General features: G+C 34.7%; 1 protein-coding gene across 1 annotated transcript in view; it reads right to left on the bottom strand.

The window, feature by feature from the left end:
- The window catches only part of LOC129748374 (uncharacterized), an 814549-nt gene that overhangs the window by 263816 nt on the left and 530969 nt on the right, over positions 1-19764 (bottom strand). The window contains exons 2-4 of the mRNA XM_055742976.1: positions 16185-16475; positions 11104-11238; positions 3024-3140 (exon numbers count right to left, since the gene is read on the bottom strand). Of these exons, the coding sequence (XP_055598951.1) occupies positions 3024-3140; positions 11104-11238; positions 16185-16475 (543 nt within the window). The remainder of the gene's footprint in view (positions 1-3023; positions 3141-11103; positions 11239-16184; positions 16476-19764) is intronic.

The raw sequence follows: 19764 nt of genomic DNA, 5'->3' as shown, positions 1-19764 counted from the left end.
TGTACATATATCAAAATAAGATATAATCATTTTATTTTGGGACAACCCGAAAAAATTCTTTCCCGATCAGGAGAGCATATCAAAATAATAACTCATACGTATCTCACCAAGATATTTACATATGATTCAGTTATAATTAAGTACTCCAAATTTTCGATTTTAAGTTTCTCAAACCTGAATTATATCTTATTCTGATTGACAAACTTGAATGGGGTTTAGCTCATATTCCCGATCAGAAGAGAAAAACTAAATTATATCAAGATGAGATATTTTGATATTCAATTTTTTCCTATCTGGATGAGTTATAATTTAGTACTCGTAGGATGTTAAAATATCTCAAATTATATCAAAAAATCTATACGATCATAGCTAAATTATATCAGTTTTTGATATGCTCCTATCAAGATTATATCTCGTTCAGATAGCATAGTTTGATATTGGACAGAACAAATTATATTAAAATTATAACTTATCAAGATATCAGTGCTTCGAGAAAATTTTCTAGTGGAAGGTCAATAAACCACATTATTTGATAAAACCATGCCCCATTTTTGATTTCCCAAAAATTTGATTCAATTTTATGAATCTGTTGAGCGAAACTTGTTAATGTAAGGTTTGAGCCGTTGACTTCGATGTCCGTGTTTCAGAAAAAGTTGAACGTATATCAAAATAAGATATAATCATTTTATTTTAGCACAATCCGAAAAAAAATCTTGATCAATGAATATGAGCTCAACCCCATTCAAGTTTGTCAATCAGAATAAGATATAATTCAGATTGGAGAAACTTAAAATCGAAAATTTGGAGTACTTAATTATAACTGAATCATATGTAAATATCTTGGTGAGATACGTTTGAGTTATTATTTTGATATGCTCTCCTGATCGGGTTCATTGATCAAGATTTTTTTCGGATTGTGCTAAAATAAAATGATTATATCTTATTTTGATATCCGTTCAACTTTTTCTGAAACACGGACATCGAAGTCAACGGCTCAAACCTTACATTAACGAGTTTCGCTCAACAGATTCATAAAATTGAATCAAATTTTTGGGAAACCAAAAATGGGGCATGGTGTTATCAAATAATGTGGTTTATTGAACTTCCACTAAAAAATTTTCTCAAAGCACTCATATCTTGATAAGTTATAATTTTGATATAATTTGTTCTGTCCAATATCAAACTATGCTATCTGAACGAGATATAATCTTGATAGGGGCATATCAAAAACTGATATAATTTAGCTATGATCGTATAGATTTTTTGATATAATTTGAGATATTTTAACATCCTACGAGTACTAAATAATAACTCATCCAGATAGGAAAAAATTGAATATCAAATTATCTCATCTTGATATAATTTAGTTTTTCTCTTCTGATCGGGTTATCATTGAAAGTTATCTCAACCCCATTCAAGTCTGTCAATCAGAATAAGATATAATTCAGATTGGAGAAACCTCAAATATAAATTTTTCAATACTTAATTGTAACTGAATCAGATGTAAATATCTTGGTGAGATACGTTTGAGTTATTATTTTGATATGCTCTCCTGATCGGGTTGGTATACCAAATTAAGCTTAAAATCCCAAAAATGGCCAAAAAATGCGTTTCAAAGTTGTTATCCAAAATTATTCTAAGAAACCCGAAAAAACGCTTCTGAAAGTCAGAAAATACATGTTAAAGTTAAGATTCCAAAATAAGCTAGGAATCCCGAAAAAACGCTTCCTAAAGCATAAATATGCATTTCAAAGAAGTGATCTCAAATTAAGAATCCCAGCAAATGCTTCTAAAGGCTAGAAAATGCATTTATCTTAGCTTATATTGGGATCAAAACTATAAATATATTTTCTGGCCCCAAGAAGCGTTTTCTCAGCATTCTGAGCTAAATTGGGGATCAAAACTTTAAAATGCATTTTATGGCCATTAGAAGCGATTTTTCCGGGTTAGCCAGAAAATGTATTTTAAAGTTTTGATCCCAAATTAAAATAAGAATCTCAGAAAAACGCTTGCAAAAGCCGGAAAATGCATTTTAAAGTTTAGGTTCCAAATTAAGCTTAGAATCCATAAAAATGCTTCTAAAGGCCAAAAAACTAACTTTGAAGATTTAAATCCAAATTAAGCTAAAAATTCCGAAAAAATGCTTCTTAAAGCCAGAAAATGCATTTTGAAGTTTTGATCTCAAATTATGCTGAGAATCTTAAAAAAAACGCTTCTAAAGGCCAAAAATGCATTTTAAAGTTGTGATCCCAAATTAAGCTTAGAAAACCGAAAAAAAAACGATCTGTTGGCCGGAAAATGTAGTAAAACAAATACAAACTCTAAAAAAAAACCAGCAGATATGTATCCAAATGATTCTGATAGTTTTCAAGTAATTCAAAGTAAATTTTATATTTGGCATTGCATCACTGCCAAGAGCTTGGCCTCAGTAATAACCAGAAGAGATTAAATTTTCTTAACTCCAATGCGTACATCTTTCAAGAATATGAAGGCTAGCATCTTATAAATGCTTAAACAGTACTATGTATGCCGTGACCATGACCTTTGGCTTAGAGGACCTGAACGCTGCTTCTAGGTCACGGTGGGCGCCTCCTGCCCTGATATTTTCTTGAACTACATACAACTGCTTTTTCATTTATCGAACGAATAAGCCCATATATATATTTTTTTTTAAATATTTTTTTTTTTAATTTTTTTATTTGCTTATTTTTTTATTTTTTTTTATATTTCAATAACAACAAACTAAAATAATTTCACTTCACACCTACAAAAGCCAATTATATTCCCAAACAGAGAGTCAACCCGGGATTGTTAAATCTGTCACGTATTATCCATGCTTGTTCGAAATAATTACCACCATTCTATTGTAGCCTCTTTGAGCGATGCCAACACCGGAACGTCACTTTAAATTTGCCAACTGTTTGCATAATCGAGCTCGGCTTTGCCACACTAAATCACAACTAACGTTCAAACAAATTTGGCATCCTACCTACCGATGATTTTGGAAACGATAAACAACCTACCTGTTGATTGTTGAGTGATAATTTATTCTGCATCACCACATCCACCACCCGCAGAATGATGTCCGATGCAACTTCCTGCTCGTGTTGGCTTCCGGTGTTTTCGATGTAGCGAAAAATCTGCAATGGAATTTGAAATCGGAATGACGCAGGGGTTTATTAGAATGTGGGTTGTTATAATGATGAAAATAATGAGTGTTGGGAAAAGCAAATTAAGTTTTTTCTCAATAGTGTACTGCTGTTGTTCTTAGATTTAACCACTGTTTTTTTGTGTTTATTTAAGAGGGAAACCTTTTCTATGGTTTAAGCAAATAAGCTATCACGATATTCAACATTTGTCAGTAATCAATTAATAACGTTTTGTTCTTTTTTACCCAAATTTTCACTTAATTTCATATTTCTTGATTAAAATGAACAGGAAGGAACAGGGCAACTTTAAAGCTGCACTACAGAACACTCTTTTGTTTTAAGATGCTGGACTATCATTCTTTCTAGAAAGGTATTCTTGCTGCACTCAGATGATGAACTCCTCCTTCTTAATTTAAGCTCCTCCAAACAATAATTCTATCATTTTAAACAAAGACGACAGAGCCTTGGGAATGAAAACTGGTGGAGTTAATAATTCACTCGCCATAAAGAGCATGAATATTTAATTCAGAGCAGCTCGGTCCCTTTGCCATCGTATGTCTCTTGCTTGACAGCTATTTATGAGTTTGTGTAAGAATGGCATTCGAAAATCCACCACCAGCAACGGTAGTTGTATTTTTAATTCCATAATAATTATGAAGTTATCAGGCACATTCGCAATGGAATTTTAGACTTCACCAGCAGTGGGTACCTGAGCCGGAGAATTACTTCATCTGAACGGAAAGCATTTTTTCATGTTGCTGCATTCTTGCTGTAAACTCCCAATGAAGAGCTGAAGGCACAACGTTCGTTGAGTCTGATGGTTTAACGGAATGGCTGTTTGTAAGTGCGCAGAACAAATCCCTCCTTGCAGCAGGAAACGTTAGCAAGCAACCGGATACGGTGGGAAAATTTTATCTTTTGAATCTGCCGACGATGATTGTTATGAAACATTTTGGAGCTCTTGGAACCAACTCTTTATTTATTTGAGGGATGAATCGAGCAATGTTGTGCAGTTGCTTCAATGTATCAACAGAAAGGGAGAAAGGGGGTACTTGATCCCCTATTCTTATTTTTATCATATATTTTTGAAAATTAATTGCAACTCGCCATCTTTTGCATTTTTTGACAGCTTGTAATTACAAGTATAAATTAAATAGTTAAATAAGTTAAATATATGGATGTTAAATGATCCTTTATTAAAGGAGTCTTGGCCGAAATCAAGCAAAAACAAATGTTGAAAGGTCCATTGACTATTTTGGCCATGTAAGTACTCATTTCACAATTTGTCAGTGTCAAAAAAGAATTCTTAAAGTTGGTCTTCTACCCTTCTTTTATTGCATACTTTAAGGCGCAATGTTCTAATTTTTTTTATTGAAATAGATTTTTTGAGTCCTTTTTTTTAGGTAATTACTGGACACATGTAAGTATTTGGACAAATATAAGTTATTTCGTGCTTAGCAATGGTCACGATTCATTCAGAAGAAAAATCTGAGGATCAATTGAACCCTTAACACACATTATGGAGAACTTTTTGTAAAATATATTGAGAGTTTACTTTTGCTTTGAAAATATGGCACCATGAAGTTCATGTATTGAAATCTATATTTTTTCAATAGTTGTCCTGTGGGAAACATTTTAAAGTGACAAAAATAAATCTTTAAATCACATTTGGTTAAATTTTTTGAACAAAGTTCAATAACTCAAAAATTCAAATTTAGAAAATTTGTTGAAAGAAAAGCATTGTTGTTGTACCTTCCAATTTTTTTACATGGTTTTAAAATGATTTATGGAATCTTTTTTTTTATTTTTTTTTTATATTAAAAAACGAACACACACATAAAGGATCTCAGTGAAACTTCATGTTTCTTTGAAGAGATCTAAATTCTACTTAAGACTAAGCGTACATCTTTCAAGGATATAATGGCTAGCATTTTACTAATGCTAATACCACCAACCCACAGAAAGAGTACTATGTTTGCCGTGACCAAGACTTGATCTCACGACATTTGGCTTAGAAGACTTGAACGCTATCCTCTAGGCCACGGTCGGCGGCAGCAATCAGCAAAGTTTTGGGAAACCAGATTATATTTTATTGGATGATTCATTTTATTATTAATTTTCTTAATCTGTGAATGAACAAAAGAATTGTATGACATGAGACGTACGTCACCTAGAAACTTGAGACCTAGATGAGATCTGTGATATGAGACTTGAGACCTGACAAGTGAAAAGTAACACAAGAGACGTGAGTAGTAAAAAATTAGACGTGAGGAGCAAAAAGTGAGACGTGAGACGTAGAATATAAAAGGTGAGACGTATCATGTGTGAAGTGAGACGTGGGAAGTGTGACGGGAAGAGTGAAACATCAAAATCGTAAAGTATGGCATAGGACGTAAAATGTGAAAAATGGAACGTAAGAAAAAGATGTAAGGTGTGATATTAGACCCCTTCACAAAATGACTTTTTGCTCCCATATGTTTTTTCGATGCCTTTTGAGCCACCAAGCATCAGTGCAAAATTTGAGATGATTTGGTTGATTCCTGAGTTAGCGCAACGCGTTGCAAATTTGTATGGAAGAAGACATTTTTGCACATTAAATAATCCAGAAAATTCAAATAAACTTGAAATGAAGTAGGTCTTTGATATTTAGTTTTGACTATTTTTAAGCTTATTTTTTGCTAACACGACTAGCAGCTAAAAATTTAATGAAAAAAAGTTATAAAGTTATTATAAACGCCAAAATTTTAAAAAAAATTATTTTGAAAACAAAAATTTTAGTTTCTGTTTGTTCACATGAAATGTACTGCAGGAATATTTTTCATCCAAAGTTATATTTTTTGGAACTTTCAGAACATCCCTGGCGATTTTTTAATGAAAAAAAATGTTTCCCCATACAAATTTCCATACAAAATTAAATCTCTTTGCGCTAATTCAGGACTGGATGGAACGCTTCCAAAACTTTTATTGCTATTTCTGGCAGCAAAAACAATCAAAGAAAGTTATGGGAGGTGTAAAAATTTGAGAATTTGAAGTTGCCATACAAAGCTTGCAGCGGTTTAGTGTGATATATGAGACGTGAGACAAGAGAGCGAAACATTAGGAGTGAGAAGAGATACGTGAGACGTGTACCGTGAGATGTGAGATTTGAAACATAGAACGTGACACATGAAGAGTTAGACGTGAGATCTGATAAATGGCGTTGTGCATTGTTAATTGCAAAAAACCGTGTGAAAAAGTCACGTAAAAGGTCGTGTTAAATGCTTTGTTGCCAAAATTGTTGAATGGATAGTTTTTCTACTTTTTTTTCCAAAGAATAAGCCACTCAAAAGCCAATTGCGATTACCCACTTTTGATTCCAGTGTTTCATTCATGTTCTGCAGAACATTACAAGCTATCATTAATTTTTAAAAACTTTTTGTATAGGTAGGTCCAACGAGTTAAAGAAAAATATTTTTTTTTGAAAAAAGTTTTTCCTATGATAAGGTTCCATATGTACACGGAAATTTCAAATTATTCAGAGACTGATTTGTTTTGGTTCAGAAGTCTCACCATGTATGAAGATGGAAACAACTAAGTTGGAATCAATCAAAATTCTGAGTTGTTTTCATCTAGGGAGTTTCAAAACCTGGGACTTAGCGAAGACTCACACCTTTTCGAGCAAAATAGCTGAAAACAACTCAGAGACTTCCAAAACCAAGTTTGATTGTTAAGGTGAGATGGTGGGACACAGATACCGAAATAATCATGGTGAGTATAACTTCAAATTTCATTTAAGATTGACAAAATACAGAATGAAAGAAGTTATGTGATTTCAAATGAATAAAAACAAAATTAAACAATTTTATTCTTCTTCCATCAATCTCTACGGAAGCCATCAATTACAACTGTAAGTATAATTATCTCAAAATTTTGATTTGTAAATCATTTCCTTCTATGGCGTTTCCCTTTTTCTTGTTTTTCAAATCATCTCAAACAAACCGAGAGGGCTGGCGGCTGAGTGTGACAAGTTAGGCAGCACGTAGTTCCACCGGCTTTATGCGGTCAAATGGACCGAATTTTTCGAAGTAAAAATAAAATAAACTGGATATAACAATACGCATTCATCTCCTAAATACACCGCACAACAGTCTTTTTCTTTTTCAAATCCGAAATACTATTCCAAACCGCTTTAAAATTTCATAACTTTGTGATTTTTTTTTTCATTCAGTCGATCCCTGAACAAGTCTGAACCACCCTGAACAAAAACAACTCAAAATACGCGAAAAGCCCTACTATTCATTTCTGAGTTGTGCCGTTCTAATCAAAATTTGAGTTTTCCCAGTTTTGGCGTATTTTGAATTTTTCCTTCAAATCTGAGTTAAGGAGAATTAGAGTGTACAGCTGCCATTACTTTTATTGGAAAAGCTTGATCCTGCCGAAATGAAACTATCGTTTTTGTTTTTTCCGATTGATTGAATCGTGGACATTTTTTCTGAATTAACTTTTTAAATTGATCTTTTCCTGAATATCGCACAATGCTATTACAGACTATAAATATTGTAAAAATAAATAAAACGCAATGAAAGTGTGGGAATAATACAATGTGTTTAAAAAATCTCTCTTAATGTTTTTAAAATTTGTTTAAATAGAACAAGTTTATTGTTGAATAAGGTTATTTTGACAACAAAATAAGTAGATACCCATCATAATATTCCTCATTTCGGCAGTGATTTAAGAACGGTAGATATGTAAAAAAAAAATAAAAGGCTGGTAAACGGTGGACACGAGACCTCACAGTGGTCATAAATATCACCTCTTATTCACTAGTCCCATCTCTACCTCCCCGCGGTGCCGGCTGGGATGCGAGTAACCTAAGCGGAGATCGGGTTCCCAACCCCGGTGGATGCTTTGGTCGCATGCAGACTGAGAAGGTGGCCGCTCGCATCTGTTCTGCAGGGGCGGCTCAAACAGCGTCTGTCTCGCAGCGAGCGGCTGAATTTACGAAATTCGGCTCCTGCTAGCTAAGTCCAAGATGGCAGCCCCATCGCGGGATAGCGGCTTTAGGCTAACAACCTACTGCTCCTGATCTGATGAATTGTTTCAGAAATTGAGTGAAGAAATAATCGAATTAGAACTTTGGCAACGACTTTTAGCATGAAAACACGGACACATTGGTACTTGGAATGTGTTGACCCTTCTCCAGCCAGGTAAGCTGGCTCAACTTGCTAGAGAAGCTAGCCACCTCAAGCTAGAGATATTGGGACTGAGCGAAGTCCGTTGGCCTAACACTGGAGAACACAAGACACAGTCCGGGCAAGTCCTGCTTTACTCTGGCATACGAAGAGAACATGCTACTCGGGAACGAGGAGTTGGTGTCCTAAAAAGCCCGCAGGCCTACGCGGCCCTCATTAGATGGGAACCGATAAACGAAAGAATAATCGTAGCCAGATTCGGAATACGGGTTAGAAACCTTACAATGGTCCAGTGTTATGCGCCAACTGACTTTGCCGATTTGCAGGAGATAGAGCAATTTTACAGTCAACAGCGAAGAGCGTGGTTGAGAAAATTCCGAAGGGTGACATTCAAATCCACTTAGGCGACTTCAACGCAAAGATTGGCTCCGATAATCAGGACTTTGATCGCATCATGGGGCGCCATGGTCTAGGACAGATGAGCGAAAACGGAGAGCTGTTTGTAGAATTTTGTGGCAACAACAACATGGTGATCGGTGGATCGCTCTTCCCCCATCGACCAGCACATAAGATCACTTGGGTATCCCGAGATGGCCGAACAGAAAATCAAATTGACCACATCTGCATCGGCCGAAAATGGAGAAGGAGCCTTCTTGATGTCCGCAACAAGCGAAGCGCAGACATTGCATCTGACCATCACCTCGTCCTTGGCGAGATACGACTGAGAGTTGCACGTGTCCAACGGCGCGAGGAGAAAGTCGGGTGTCGATACGACGTCCGCCGGTTGGAGAATCCAGAGGTGAAAAGGGCATACGTTGAACAGCTAGAATCCCGAGTCTCGGAACTGTCGACAGACGGAACAGTCGAAGAACAGTGGTGTGGAATCAAGAATGCCTTTATCACGAGGAGCCATGGTACTCTCGGTAAAGTTAGTGGAAGAAGAAGTTAATGAATGTCGAATTCCAGGACTCTCTTCTGCTGGTGTTCGTTGATTTCGAAAAAGCATTCGACCGACTTAACCATGAAAACATCTGGGCGGTTCTAAGGCAAAGAGGAGTACCAGAGAAACTAGTCCATCGCATCTGAGCACAATACCAGGCATTTTCGTGCAAAGTCTTACGCGACGGTGTCTTGTCGGAACCAATCCCGGTAACTTATGGAGTGAGACAGGTATGTATCTTATCACCGCTATTTTTTTTCTAATTGTAATGGATAAGATTCTGACTGGATCGATCGACTGTACACCGATCCGAGGATTGCCGTGGAATCCTTCAACAATGGAGCAACTGAACGTCCTTGACCTGTTAGACAATATTGTTTTGCTCGCCCAAACACAACTAGATATGCAGAGCAATTCGACGACTTCACCGAAAGTTCTAAGGCAGCAGGTCTCAAAGTCAATGTCGGAAAGATCAAGTCGATGGAGATGGACACAGGAAATCCCACCAGTTTCATGGTAGCTGGGCAACAAGTTAAGAAAGTGGAGTGCTTTCAGTATCTTGATGGCCAGATAACGTCTGATGGTGGTACCGGGAAAGACATCGAAACCCGGATCAGAAAAGCCCGTTTTGCGTTTGCGAGTCTCCGAAACATCTTTCGGTCTCGCCAGATCTCTCTTCGAACGAAAATCCGATTCTTCAACTCAAACGTCAAATCCGTATTACTGTACGGGTGCGAAAATTGGTTCACATATGTGGTAACGACGCAAAAACTGGAAGTATTTGTAAACCGCTGCCTGCAGAACATCATCCCCGCTTGGTGGCCTGGCAACTGGATCTCGAATGAGGAACTACATCGTCGGTGTCGTCAAAGGGCGCTAGAAATCGAGATTCGAGAACGTAAGTGGAGATGGATTGGGCACAAGCTGCGGAAAGTTGAAAACGAGATTTGAAGAGAGGCGCTAGATTGGAATCCAGAAGGACATCGAATAAGAGGCAGACCCAGAAACTTGTGGCGGTGAAGCCTAGCCGCTGTCGACGAGAACCTTGGCTACATTAAGTGAAGACGCTGGCTCCGTATCGCCAGCAGTTAAGATCTTTTATCTCAGCCCTATGCGTCGGTCAATCGGCGCCGGACCCTTAGGTGGGTAGGTAGGTTGGTGACCCAAAAGGCATCGAAAACACATATAAGAACAAAAAATCATTTTTTGCAGCGGTCTTGTGGACACACAATCTGCAATATCAAATCGACGTAGAATTTCTAAATAAAAATATGAGTGGGTGCAAATGCAGTTTAGAGAATTTTAGATTAGTGCAACAGTGAGGCTGTAGAATTAAAAAAAAAAACATTTTACATTCCATACAATTTTTTAAATTTTTTCATAAAGCCCATTCTCAATCCATTTAACAAAATCGTCTATTGAACAGGCTCAGCTCCTTATTAATGTCTTCAACATTGGTATTGCGGCTAATATCCACTTCTCGTTTCTACTTTTTAGTTTTATATTCTGGAAATGATTAAAATATTTTAAAACTGTTCAAAGTCCAGTTTTCAAAAATCACATTCGAAATAAATTGTCGTCAACTTAAACAGATTTTGTCAATTGTTCATTTAAGACTTTAAAATCTTTAAAAAAAAAACTAGCGAAAACATATGCATTCGAACTACCACGCACTTTTCCGGGGCGCATCTGTTTCCCGGATAGTAATCTTTTGATTCCCGACACCGATTTACATTCAAAGCTCATCTATTTTCAATTACAGCAAATACAACATTCCCGAAAAGTTTTACTAGATAGGTACAACAAGCAAAAAGGGGCCCAAGTATTTTTACCAGTAGCTTACCTCGTGCAGCAAACCGAGCATGACGCCTCCTTCTCCCGGCAAGAATCCGGAATAGTGCTTCTCGGCGTAGTTCAGGCAGGACTGCAGCACGCTGGTTCCGTTCGTTTTCTGATAGCCGAAAGTAAGCCCCCGGAACTGGATGGGGTTGTTTTGGATGTGTATGTTTTTTTTAAGTGAAGGTTTGGGTTCAGAATATCGCGTCGGTTTCCGGGTTTTCACGTTTTTGACGATGGTTAGAAGTTTTTGTTCCCGCAGCATCAGTGGCAGCATCAAATGACAGCCGGCCCCAGAAAAAAGGGCGAACATTTTCGTTGTCGGGTTTCATGCATTTTTAAACGTGACGGTTGTTGTAGTTTTTCCCAGTAGTTGTTGTTTTTGATGTTGTTGTTGTTGTTATTTTGGCAGCATCATCCAGATGGGGGAAAACACACACAGACGGTCACGTGGGATTGAAGTGGAAACAATTGGGTAAAAAATAAAACAGTTCACCCAAAGGTCACCATCCGGGAAGAGGAAAAAATGGAAGTTAGAGGAAGCAGGTTGAGCAGTTTATAAAACCGTTGCGGTGTGGAATTCAAGTGGTTTACAGTATTCGGATCATTTTGACCAAGTTTTTACCCCGGGAGGACATCCGTGGTGTAGATTTTCCGCGGCGTTCGGATTAAATAGTTGGTGTTGTTGTTGTTGTTTTTGGTATTCAACCGGATGATTGTTACGTTACGAGTGAAAGAGTTTTTGAGTGGTCGGATTCCGGCAGCCGTGCAGAAAAAAAGTCGTATTTCCCATAATCCGGCGGCAATGGAAGTAAAAATGAAAAAGCAGAAAAAAGAAAAAAAACATCAGTTTAGATCAAAATGAATTCAAAGGACCACGGAGAGGTCTGAGCTCTCAAACGCCGAAGGCAAGTCGTTCCGGAACAAAACCGAAAACGAAACGATGAGGACGAGGATGGTTTTTGGATTTGAAATATAATACGTTGATCCCTTTTTTGCCCACCACAACGACGATAATCTGTGAATGTCAGGTTGGAGCTTCCGGAAACAGCTGATTATGTAACCGGACCGGAGCGATTCGTTTTGCTTTTGCCTGCCTGGTTATGATTCGAAACAATTTCTAGAAAAGCTGTTTTGGCGCTTGGCTTTGGTCCAATTGCCAAGAGGGCTTTGTTTTGTTATTTTAAAAACCTACACACCTATTTACATGGATCAGTAGTTGATATGCAGATAATATGCAGACACCTGTATTTGACTATTAATTTTTTAATGGAAAGACTTAAACCTGAGGAAGAATCTCTAGTATTTATTTCAAATTTAGAAATTTATTATCATTTTTAGCCTGTCGATTATAGTAAATTGGTTATGATTTTTTTTTATCGATTCTGCTACCAAACTTGATGCATTCTACACAGAAATTTTTTTGACTATTACGTGTCACTGAAAACTGCAACCTTTAAAATAAATCACCCCTAAGTAACAAAACCTATAATTTTAAATTGTTTTCCTTGAAAGTTCGAAGATTCATTTATTATGACAGCAAATGTCCTCTTCAAAAAATGTACACTAAAAATTACGTAATCATGTTTTTGACCTGTTAAATTACGGTAAATGTCCTGCTCCTTTTTGTTACAGGACATTTGCGTAATTTTACAAGAAATAATTTTTGCTGTGTAAGAAGTTACCTTACCAGATTGCTTCCTCTCCCAAAAAATAATATGCACATTTGCACATGAGGATTTTGGTTTTAATATCTGACAATTTGCGCCGGGGGTCTTTATATCTGAAGGAGTTGTTGGCCCACTAGAGTGTCTTCAGATGAAAGTTGAATCAAAAATTCAGCTTTTGCAATGCATTTGTTGCAGAATAATTGGTGATGCAGACGGTATTTTAAGATACCATCTAAAGCTTATTGTTTGTTTTTATGTTAAAAGTTCATTTAAAAAATTTAAACTATTTTTTTTAGAAAAGCTGATAAAATTTCAATTCGTTTTGATATGCTATCATATGAAACCCGTAATTTTAATACAAAAAATGTAACCATATCTACACAAAAAAAATTGACTATTACGTGTCACTTAAACTGCAACCTTTAAAATAAATCAACCTGTAATTAACAAAACCTGTAATTTTCAATTGTTTTCGTTGAAAGTTAACGAAGATTCATTTATTATGACAAAAAATGTCCTGTAAGAAGTTGTACACTGAAAATTAAATGTCACGTAATTTGTTTTTCGACCTGTAAAATTTCGGTAAATGTCCTGCTCCTTTTTGTTACAGGACATTTGCGTAATGTTACAGGAAATAATTATTATTGTGTACCACGAAAAATAAAAATACATATGAAAAAAATACATATGTTTTAAAAATTGCACCAAATTTTTAAATTTGGGGAAGATCTGAAGACACCGGCGCAAATCCGTCAGATGATAAAAAAATACCCACATACAAGATTTGTTTTAATTTCACGAGATTTACTGAATTTCACTTTTAGTTTCTACCGGTTTCTTTCTCTCTATGGAAAGGAGGGGCTACACACAAATAATTACTTGCCCCAACTGCCCCAACTATTAATGAAAATCTTTATATCAATCTGCTCAATTAGTTTGTCCATTTCCTAGTCATTCAAGAAATCTCAAGATCCTTTTGCCTGATATTTGTGGAACCCTAAGATAAACTGAAAAAAAGGATTTAAACTTTCTGCTACTTATTAAATAGGTAAATAAATTAAATTCAGAACCAGTTTTTTTCTTTCTCAAATATTTGTTAGTTCATCAGTATTAAATGATTGATTTCAACTAACGCTGATTAATTGTAACCAAAACTAAAGGCGATAAACAAAATCTGATTAAAAAATAGAATTCAGGACATTGGTGTCCTGTCTACCAAATTATCATAGGCACCAAAATGCTGATTTTTCGAGTAATCAACCAGACTCTTTTAATACATTTTTAAACTGGTAAGAAGTTTTTATTGAAAACTTATCTTTTTGGTTTTCAAAACTCATTTGTAGGGGAGAATGGGAAAACGAGGACCACTCTATATATCTCAGCTGTGTATTAAGATAAAAATCTCAATACAACTGTCATCGTCGTCACTTAGCGTAATAATATTTTTCTATAAATAGATTGTTGACTTATGTACGTATCATATGCTTCTTTTCTGAAAAGTATACTTACATTATTGAATAAGCACCTGTAAATTTCCTTGGTGGGAAATCTAAAGTTCATTACAAAAATATGCCATGCTCATTCACATGGAAGCGGAGTTTTCCATAAATTGTCAATAAGTCACTCAAACGAAACGAATTTGCAATTCAAATTGTGTTGGCAATCACTAGCCACCTATATTTTGGTGTTTTATACACATTATATACTTAAAACATATTTTCCTATCTGTATATAAGTTTAAATATACCAAATGAAGAGTTAAGATAAATATTTTGCCAATTTTATTATTTTTAAGTCGATTTTTTAATCCTATATACGGATTTTTTCCAAAAGTTTGTCAGCCAGGTTTTTGAAATTATTCTATCATACACAACTGTCTTTTTTATTTCCTCACCTGAAATTGCTTTCTAACAACAACATAAATTATGAAATTACAGTTTTGTGTCAACTCATAAGCTTTCATATTTTTTGGTCAATTTGTATATGGTGACCCACAATTACCCACCATTTTTCAAAATGAAAAAAAAAAGTATCTTTTAAATAATTGAAGATTGGGAACTGAGGAAAATAATTTACTTAAAAATAAAAAAAATGCCTTATGATACGTAAAAAATCTTGAAAACTTATCCATTCAGCATTTTCATTTAATCTTTTGTAATAAAGAAATTATGGATGAAAAAAAGTGGCCCAGGTTACCCCACTCTCCCCTACTTTAGAAATTTATAAATAAATTGATCGTATGGCATAAACAAACCATTCAAATTTATTGAAGTATTTAATAAGAAGTTTGTCTTTGTATGTAAATTCATTTTGTTTTTACATTCAAAGTTTTTGTTTAATGAAAACACGATCTTGCTTAAATTTAAAAAATAAACACACACATTTTCTATACTTTGTCCTTGTCAGGATCCAATATTTCAATGGGCAACGAAAAAATGTTCAGAACTTGGAGTTTTGAGCTTTATAACCTGCACATAAAAGTTTATAAACGTTTCACTTATTTTTATTAATTCAAATAATCTTTTTTTAATCGATCATGATATCTTAAGTTAATCTATGAGTAGTACCAACTTTATAGCAAAATTTCAGTGCTTTTGACGTACTTTGCTCTTTCAATACTCACAACAGAACATGGAATTACATATTTTGAATATATTTATTTATGACTTACCGGATTTTTTGTGCTTATTTCATAGTGCTATTATGACTAGTTAAATTTGACTTTCGAAAATTGCTTGTGAAAGTATTCAGTATGCCAAATATTCGGTTATTTTTTAAATAAGGTGATATTCGGCTAGTCGAATCTCCAGTACAGGGATGTGTAATAAATTTTTTCGTTTCAACCTTCCGCAAATAATCGAACGGAACCAACAGAATGTAAAACGGCAAAAGCCGTTTCTGTTTACCATAAACGAGAAAATCCTCACCCATCTATAATGATAAAATAAGCCCGGGACGTCTCGATTCACCGACGTCTTCGTAGAGATCCTTGTGACCCCTGGGGGCTTCGAAACGTCTCGTCGTTGTCGGGACAAGTTGCTAGACTGAAAGCACCACCATTATCAGATGTGTCCTACAGTAGATACCTGCTTTGCATGCCTGGGGCTGAGAGGATAAAGCAATCGTCGTAACTTTTTTTTTTCTACAGGTGTGCTGATGTCTAGTTACATTTGTCGCCATTGAATGATAAGGGATACAATTCTGTGAACCTTTTCAAATATGATTCAGTTTGATACATTTTTATGCTTTCGGTATTCAGTCCGCTTAATATGCTTCTTGTTTCCCAATTTACAGTAGGAATTAGGACATACCGAAGTACGAAAGAAAAAATCAGAAGTTCACGTTGCCAAAACCTTGAGCTATTTCAAATCCAAAAACCTTCCAAAACATTTTTTCTGAAAAAAAAAAATGATAATACCTCATTCTCAATCTCCACGACGGCATCCGGAACACACTCGGAAAAGTCCGGCATAAGCCATTCCGGACGTCCAAAGTCGCGCTGCTCGCAAATCCGCTTGGCCTGTCCATCGCCACGTTTCGGACAATCCGCTAGAACAGCCGGTCCAGCAGCACTCGCAGGCCAGCTTACTCCATAGTCGGCATTTTTCGGGCACAACGTCACCGAACCCGGTTCCACCACCGTCACGTGGACACTTTTGCTGATCGGAGCCACCGAATTCGATACGATGCAGGTGTACACCACCGATTTCTGTAGAAAGGAGGATGAAAAGGAAAAAAGAATGAAAGTTAACATCACCGTTGAATATTAATCGCTCCAGGTAACGGACAATCAGTCCCAACGATATCGGGTGAAATTGATATCAACCTATATCAATAATAAAAAGTCCAATCAAAGCTTTTTTTGGGTGCGAGTTTGATGTTTCGACCGAACGGTGAAAGTATTTTTGAAAGTAACTTTTTCCGATCCGTTCTTGCAAGTTTATCCAAAATCATACGCTTGAAATTACTTTAAGTGGGTGAATGAATTTCCATTGAAAATTTTGTGATTGATAGTGGGTGAAGGAAAATAGAATATTCGTAATAATTAGGTCAATAAGTTTTGTTTTTGAGTTGACGGTTAATGGAGAAAAGTTTGAAATGCCAGAAAACAAAGCAAACCATTTTTACTTAAGGTATCAATAATAAAATTCATTGAAACAAAAGAATTTGAAATGACTTTTCTGCTACAGTATGAAGTAAGCTCTTAAAAACTCTATTCATTTTTATAACTTTGTATAAAATAATTTTTGAAATTAATTTACTTCAAACTTCGATTTCTTTTTTAAAATCAAATAGAGTGGATGACAAATGAAAATTTGTTGAAATCTGTTACCTAAGTCTAATCTACTTTTTGGATGTCAAATTTCAAATGATAGGTTGATTTCAAGTTAAACTTTCTTTCTTTTCAAGACAAGGCCTTGTACCATAATAACTAAATATAAGATATTTTTCCGGTGGAATTCAAAAGTTGTACAGTATATTTTCAATGTTCCAAAGCTGTTCGGGTCAATATGACTCGAAGCGCAAATTCCACACATTCTTATGATCATTGCAATATACTGAAGAGCTGTCATTTTTGAGAGATCAAGTATGTTTAAAGAAAATTATAAAAAAGTTTATGTCAAAAAACTAAAATTTGGTTAGAAAAAATCGATTCATTGTGAAATGAAGTACAGCAAAGCAAAGCCAAAGTTGGATTTTTTATGAAAATCAGATTATTTTTCAACCGGAAGATCCAAGATAGCGGTCAATCACTTGAATCAGCTGATCAAATGATAATACATATTGACATTATCTGGAAATGTTAAGAAACTATAATAAATTATCTACACAATAAATTCAATATCATGAATATTGATTAAAATTTACGGCCAGGGACCTACAAACTACAAGTCAAATTTATCCGAAACGATTATTTTGCGAGCAGGTTTGGAAGGTTACATCAATTAATTGTTGACTCGGAACTGAGAATTTAAAATTCTTTATTGAGTAATTATATTTTTAATCCAATATTCGGCATTTGCATATTCTCGACAATAAGCCTTCGGAAGAAAAATAAATGATTTATTTTTAAAACATCAAATACATGGCTACTTCCCAAAGAGGTATATGGGAATTTTTATTATCATGTGACGAGTTTGCACCGTGAAAACTGTATAAATTTTGTGCAATTTGTCATTTTCGTGAATTCTGTCATTTTGGTCGGTGTTTTTTAATTTTTGTCGATTGTCATTTTTTTCATCATTCATCATTCATCATCATTTTTTCCCTTTTTGTCATTTTTATCCATTAGGTAATTAATTTTTGTTATTTTTTTTTCAAATTTTGTGAATTTTATGAACTTTTAAATTTCATCGATTTTATCAGTTTAATAATTTTCTCAATTTTATATTTTTTTAAATTTTTAAATTTTTGTCAATTTTGTTAATTTTGTCAATATTGTCCTTTTCTTATTTTTTGCATTAATTTTGTTTATTTTGTAAATTTTATCACTTAAGCCAATTTCGTCACTAAGCATTTTCATAAAATTTGCTAAAGATATTTCTTATAATTTAAAAAAAAAAATTACTATCTAAATTTAAAAGTATGTTTGGCATGAGCAATTTTATCGAAAATTGCTTCACATTATATTTGAATGGTTAATTTTGTTTTTATGGTTATTATTGTCAGATTTGTATTTTTTTTTAATTTTTTGAAAGCCTTTGGTTTCTTACATCAACTTATGAGAAATTATGTCCTATGATAGCGAGCGCGCTCATCGCCTATCGTTTCTATGACTATATATAAAACTTGACGTCAAAAATAAAAATCTCCTTGACTAGTGATTGCTGGATATTGCAAGTAAGCTAAATGGATAACATTTTTGGAGTCATCATTTTCATGATCTATTCTATGGAATAGACAGTTTTGAAGCAATACCGCACAAGGCTCCATCATTGATGTCTGTGAACTGATTGTTTTTCAATGCCAAAAGACATACCCCTTTTAAACAGATAATATCTTTTCTGTCTAATCAGATACGAAGTTACAGTCTTCGACAGAGTTGTTCAGTGGAAAATTTCCTTAAAATAATTTTACTCATGTAATCGTAACTTAAAATTTCAGAAACAAATCATGTATGAGTTTTTAATTAAAATGAAGCTTCTTAGGCCCCATGGTTTGAGAAACTCAAAAGGGATCATTAAAATACAGACCCCGTTCGTTTTTGGCAACATTCGATTTTGGCAACATTCGATTTTGGCAACATCCGATTTTGGCACATGTGCCAAAATCGAACGGTTTTTAGAAACAACGTTACAATTTAGTTTTCGTTATAACAGGACCAATTTAAATCAGACAAATACCACTAATACGTTTTTGTGTTCTGAAATGGTGATAAAATGCAACAATAAAAACAAAAATTTTTTTTAAAAAAATTTAAGTTCTAAAAAATGACAAAAAGATGAAAAATTCAAAAAGTTATAAAACAAATTTAAACAAAAGACTGAAAATGACTAAAAACAACTAAAAAATGATGAAGAACGAAAAAAACAGCAAATATGACAAATAAAAACAAACATTATAAACAAAACAAGATAAGTGCAAAATGCATCAAAAACATGATGAAAAAAAATCAAAAATTACTAGAAATGGTCGGAAATTGGCTAAAAATAACGTTTTTGATAATAATATTAGTTATTTTGTAAAAATAACTGATAAAAAAAGTGGAGAGAAAAAACCGTTCGATTTTGGCAACATTCGATTTTGGCAACACAAAATGTACGAGCGTGTTGCCAAAATCGAACGGGGTCTGTATTACAAAACGCGTTTAGGGGAAGAGGGGGTATAGGTGCTTGTTACGTTTTGTGGATTTTGGATCGAAAGTCTGATGAGAATGTGTTACGTAGGGGGTAAGGGTGGTTGAAAATTATCTAAAATTACTTTACGTAATATTTAAATGATCCCAAAATAATCCCATATCGACTCAGTCTACTGTACAATAGTACAAAGATTTTTTG

This window comes from Uranotaenia lowii, chromosome 2 (assembly GCF_029784155.1).
Source record: "Uranotaenia lowii strain MFRU-FL chromosome 2, ASM2978415v1, whole genome shotgun sequence".
Lineage (NCBI taxonomy): Eukaryota > Metazoa > Arthropoda > Insecta > Diptera > Culicidae > Uranotaenia > Uranotaenia lowii.
The sequence above is the reverse complement of the archived record's forward strand: the minus strand, read 5'-3'. Positions and strand labels throughout refer to the sequence as shown.